Source organism: Nerophis lumbriciformis, linkage group LG26, assembly GCF_033978685.3.
Source record: "Nerophis lumbriciformis linkage group LG26, RoL_Nlum_v2.1, whole genome shotgun sequence".
Classification (NCBI taxonomy): Eukaryota; Metazoa; Chordata; class Actinopteri; order Syngnathiformes; family Syngnathidae; genus Nerophis; species Nerophis lumbriciformis.
The window spans coordinates 10,977,728-10,983,727 of NC_084573.2; the positions used below are offsets into that span (position 1 = coordinate 10,977,728).

Genomic DNA, 6,000 nt, shown 5'->3' on the forward strand with positions numbered 1-6,000 from the left:
TGCAGGAGGCGGATTACTGGAGCCTCAGCCAGTGCGTCTTTTGCAGCCGTTTTATGATCGCTCAGCACAAGAAATACGTTACACACATACAGTTGTTGACAAAATACACTGTACATTATATACCTCAGCTAACTAAACTATGGAAATGTATAATATAGTTTATATAGCAATACGGTCTCACTGCACAGCAGGCCAGCAGTTAGCCGAGTCCAGAATCCATGTTGAGGCACTGAGTGACGTGCCTCAACTGGCTGCTGTTCACCGCACCGTCTCTTCTCAGTATTTGAACGGCAAATGTGAAAATTCAGCGATTTTGAATAAAAATAATCTAAAACTGGTGAAGTTAAATGGAAAATAACTTTATAGTATAATCACTGGATACATATAACAATTTAATTAATTTTTTTTCTTTTTACATTTTTCTTTCTTTCCATGATGGCAGGTGAGGCGGGGCCTCACCTGCCTCTAGTGACTGCATGTCACTGAATATGTGTGTTCTTGTCTCACATAAGGATTGTGAATGATAAACAGCACATCTTTCACGTTTTTGTGTATTTCCAGTATGACTAATCTAATAATATGGTCAGAGTGCAGAAGTGTTACTACTGTGATGTAGAATCTACGGAAATTACCGAAGATATTTGGAGCGAAATGTACAAAACGGCCGACTGAATTTGTGACGATTAGACGGTATTTTCCCATACTTTGCTGATTGTAAACAATTGGATATGGTTAAATGGATAAAATAAAACTCAAATAAACAAAGTCAACTTGATTTTACTCTCTACTGGTAAATGAGGGAAGTGGCAAAAACTTAGCCAGACCCTCAGTGGCCGCTACCAGTGCCTTACCTCCATGGCGAGAGCAGCCGTTTGCTGGTCATAGTGGTTCAGCACGTTGGGCATGAAGGTGGAATTGTAGGCCAGCCCTTGGCACATCCGCAGGGTGATGGGCTCGCAGGTGAACAGGTTGTGGCTCCCGGCCGCCGCGTCCATGGGAATGGCGACGCACGCCGTCAGCGTGCACACCGGGAGCATCCACCGGAGCGCCATGGCCGGTGTGTTGTCGTGACGACAGCAACAGTACACCAGTAGTAGTATTAGTAGTAGGAGGAGGAGGAGGATAAGAAGACAATGATGGCGTCTAGGAAAAAAGGTCCATTCTTGTCTCCAGATCACAGGAGCAATTGCAGTCGGGTGTGGTTCCAGCTTCCTGCGTCCGCTCTGCTCGTGTTCACGCCATCATCATCATCATCATCATCATCAGAGACGCTGGCGCACACTGGGCCAACCTTTCATACAATCTGAGGGAGAAACACACAATATGGACATTTGTATCTTTTTAAGCATTTTAATTGTGTTTTATATATAGAATGTTATGTATTTACTGTGTTTTTTTTTGTATTTTTAATCTTTTACCTTTTTTGCAATATTTGTATGCATTTTAACTGTGTTTTATATATATATTGTTTTGTATTTATTGTGTTTTTTTTTATTTGTAATATTTTCAATCTTTTACCTCTTTTGCACTATTTTTATGCATTTTAACTGTTTTATATTTAGTATGTGTTGAATTTATTGTGATTTTTTTATTTTTAATATTTTACCCTTTTCACAATATTTTTGTGCATTTTAACTGTGTTTTATACATAGAATGTTTAGTATTTATTGTGATTTTTTTCTTTCTAATTATATTACCTTTTTTTGCACTGTTTATGCATTTTAACTGTTTAAATAAAGGATGTTTTGTATTTGCGGTTTTTTTTCATCTTGAACTTATTTTTGCACCATTTTATGCATTTTAGCTGTTTCATACATAGAATGTCTTGTTTTGTGTTTTTTTTATTGTTAATCTTTTACCTATTTTTTAACCATTTTTGTGCATTTTAATTGTGTTTTATATATACATAATGGTTTGTATTGTGATTTTTTTTCCATATTGTTAATCTTTTACCTATTTTGTACTACTTTTATACATTTTAACGGTTTTATAAATAGAATGTTTAGTGCTTATCGTGATTTTGCTGATTATTTTGAATATTTTACCGTTGAGTTGTCATCTTTGGGCAGTGGTGTGTTTTAGAAACGTGCTAAATAAAAACAATCCAGCTTGACCTTTAATGTTTGTTGGCCAATGCCTGCAAATCTGCATCAATCTAAAAATTCAATATATTCCTTTTTCCCCCCATTTGGACAGAAAAAAATACATTTACTGCACGAAACTGCATACATTTCTCACATTAATAGTATACAATATTGCAAGAAATATATGATCCTACTTTAAAAAAATGTTTTTGTCAAAATACAAATAAACACTGAAATATCTGCTTGACTTATAATTTCAAAGAAGTTGTAGACTTTAAAGAAAACAAAAGCATTTTCAGTAAAATGTACCTTGTCTTTTGCACTGTTTTTTGGTCAAATTTTTGCCTGAGCTGCCAGTTTTTTTTATTGTCAAACCTACAATTATTGTTTTCACGGTGTATTACTGTAAATCGGTGTATTACTCTGAATGGAAAACAGTGCGGCATTTCTTTCAATAAAAAACTGTCCGCTCATTTGTCAGAATTGAAAAAAAAATCAGTGGTGCTATTTTTCCATTTTTTTTAATAAATTGTAAAAAAAACACCTGCAATTTTACAATAAAATTCTGTTGACTGAGCTTATGTTTTTTTTTTACCGTAAAATCTAAGGTTGTTGTTTTCACAATCTATTACTATAAATAAGGTACCACATTTCTTTCCACCGTAAAATACTGGCAGCTCAGTTGCCAGAATAAAAAAAGAAAAAAAAAAAGAACAGGGGTATTTTTTTTCCATTTACAGTAATATGCTGTAAAAAAAAAACACACTGAATTTTACAGTAAAATTCTGGTGACTGAGTTGACAGTTTTTTACTTTAAAATCTATGGTCGTTTTTACGGTGTATTATTGTAAATGAAAAAAAAACCGGTACCACGTTTGTTTTTTACAATAAAAAACTGGCAGCTCGGTTAACAGAATTAAAAAAAAAACTGTGGAAGAGTTAATCTATTTATAGTAATATGTTGTACAAAAAAACAACACTATTTTACGTTTAAAATTGTAGTTATTAATGTAAAATCTATGAGTGTTGTTTTTATTTATTTTTTATTAATTAATTATTATAATAATTATTATTATTATTTTTTGCATATGCAAAAGTGCAATATTGCATATGCAAAAGTGCAATATATTTATCTGTACAGTAATCTATTTATTTATATCTGCACCTTATTGATTTTTTATCCTGCACTACCATGAGCTAATGCAACGGAATGTCGTTCTTATCTGTACTGTAAAGTTCAAATTTGAATGACGATAAAAAGGAAGTCTAAGAAGTCCAAGTCTTTACTGTGTATTCCTTTAGACGGAAAAAGGACTACACTTTTTGACGGCAAAAAAACCCAACTGGCGGGATCAGTTGCCAGAATTAAAAAAAAATCAGTGGTACAGTTTTTCCATAAAGAGTAACATGTTGTAAAAAAAAACAAAAAAAAAACAGTGGATTTTACTGTAAAATTCTGCCGACTAAATTGCCAGTTTTTTTCTTTAAAAAGATCAGTGCGCCAGTTTTTCCATTGTTATTTACAACAATATGTTATAACACTGTGTATTTTACAGTAAAGTTCTGCTGCCAGTTATTACCTTAAAATCTATGATTGTTGGGAATGGGTGCTACATTTCTTTCCATTGTAAAATCACGGCAGCTCAGTTACCAGAATAAAAAATAAAAAAAATAAAAAAATAAAAAATAAAACTAAAAAACAACAGGGGCATTTTTTTTTCATTTACAATAATATGTTGTAAAAAAAACATTGAAGTTTACAGTAAAATTCTGGTGAGTGAGTTGACAGTTTAATGTAAAATCTACGATTGTTTTTACGGTGTATCATTGTAAATGAAAAAAAATAGTACCACGTTTGTTTTTTTTACAATAAAAAACTGGCAGCTCGGTAAACAGAATTAAAAAAAACCTGTGGTAGAGTTCATCCCATTTATAGTAATATGTTGTACAAAAAAACAACACTATTTTAAGTTTAAAATTGTAGTTATTAATGGAAAATCTATGAGTGTTGTTTTTACTGTGTATTCCTTTAGACGGAAAAATTACTACATTTTTTGACGGTAAAAAAACCCAACTGGCAGCTCAGTTGCCAGAATTAAAAACAATCAGTGGTGTCGTTTTTCCATAAAGAGTAATATGTTGTAAAAAACAAAACAAAAAAAACATTAGATTTTACTGTAAAATTCTGCCGACTAAACTGCCCGTTATTTTTCCTTTAAAAAAATAAGTGCACCAGTTTCTCCATGTACTGTAAAATGTTGTAAATAACACTATTTAACCGTAAAATCTACGATTGCTGTTTTTACGGGGTATTACTGTAAACGGGACCCAAATTTTTTTCCACCGTAAAATACTGGCAGCTCAGTTGCCAGAATAAAAAATTAAAATTAAAAAAAAGAACAGGGGTATTTTTTTTTCCTTTACAGTAATATGTTGTAAAAAAAAAACACTGAATATTACAGTAAAATTCTGGTGACTGAGTTGACAGTTTTTTACTGTAAAATCTATGGTTGTTTTTACGGTGTATTATTGTAAATGAAAAAAACGGTAATACGTCAGTTAACAGAATAAAAAACTGTGGTAGAGTTCATCCATTTATAGTAATATGTTGTACAAAAACAACACTATTTTACGTTTAAAATTGTAGTTAATAATGTAAGATATATGAGTGTTTTTACTGTGTATTCCTTTAGACGGAAAAATTACTACATTTTCTGACGGTAAAAAAAAACAACTGGCGGCTCAGTTGCCAGAATTGTAAAAAAAATCAGTGGTACCATTTTTCCATAAAGAGTAATATGTTGTTAAAAAAAAAAAAAAAAAAAAACCAGTAGATTTTACTGTAAAATTCTGCCGACTAAATTGCCATTTTTTTCCTTTAAAAAAATCAGTGCACCAGTTTTTCAATGTACTGTAATATGTTGTAAACACTGTATTTTACAGTAAAATCCACGATTGTTTTTACGGTGCATTACTGTAAATGGGAACCACATTTTTTCAACGTTTTTTGGAATCCAGAATCGATGATGTGTAGCGGAGACAGGGCTACCTAACAATGTTAGCTAGCTGACTACGTGAGCATAACAAACCACTATAGTTCGTAGTATTTTGAAGGTATATATTACAAAACACGTTTAAGGACAACTGGGTACATTTTTACAAACTAAATGAAACAAATGACGGGTCTATTAGCCAACATGTGTGTCGCTATTAATAATTACAAATTGACTCTACACTGATGACGTCATCGTGAAGCTACAAATTGACTCTATGCCGATGACGTCAACGTGAAGCTAACTCGTAATTAGGGACTCACTCGGTACAGCCGCCCGAAATTAATTAATTTAATTTAATTAATTAAAAATGGTGGCACAAGGAAAACAAATACTGGTTAATAAATTCAGGTTAGGATTTTTGATATTTGATAACAATATTCACGCCGGTGATTAATAACTTAAAAGCCCGCCGCCGGCGCGGAAATGCCGTCAAAGAGAAAGGCGCCGTATTTAGGGAAAAAGCCACACAGGTTCCATTTGAAGCAACTTACCGGACTGGGGAGCTGAATATTCACACGTAGGCAACAATAAGTCCTCGCCATTCCGCGACTTTACGAACAATGTGCGAATGTCTCCCAGGCCGTCCTCTCCTCCTCCGGTCCTCCCTCGTCAAGCCAAGTTGTCCACACACGCAACTTCCGGTAAGCGCTCGGACATTAAAAGCACCGCGGGAATGCTCGACAGAAGCCGTGAAAATAATTTCCCCGCTGATTTTCAAATGCATGTTAAAATCTAAGCAACAAAAACACCAAGTAAGATCAAAAGTGACATTGAAGACACATTTAGTCGCCACAGGGGGGGTAGTTTACTTTGACAGGATGCGGGGGTAGCTTCCTTTTTGCGGCGCTTCACCTGCTGAC

At 33.6% G+C, this 6,000-nt stretch overlaps 1 protein-coding gene across 1 annotated transcript in view; it reads right to left on the reverse strand.

Annotated features, from left to right (window-relative positions):
- fzd3a (frizzled class receptor 3a) overlaps positions 1-5,765 on the reverse strand; it is a 60,128-nt gene extending 54,363 nt beyond the window's left edge. Inside the window, exons 1-2 of the mRNA XM_061987400.2 lie at positions 5,632-5,765; positions 852-1,303 (exon numbers count right to left, since the gene is read on the reverse strand). Of these exons, the coding sequence (XP_061843384.2) occupies positions 852-1,052 (201 nt within the window). The 5' untranslated portion in view covers positions 1,053-1,303; positions 5,632-5,765. The remainder of the gene's footprint in view (positions 1-851; positions 1,304-5,631) is intronic.
- Positions 5,766-6,000: the final 235 nt, after the last annotated feature.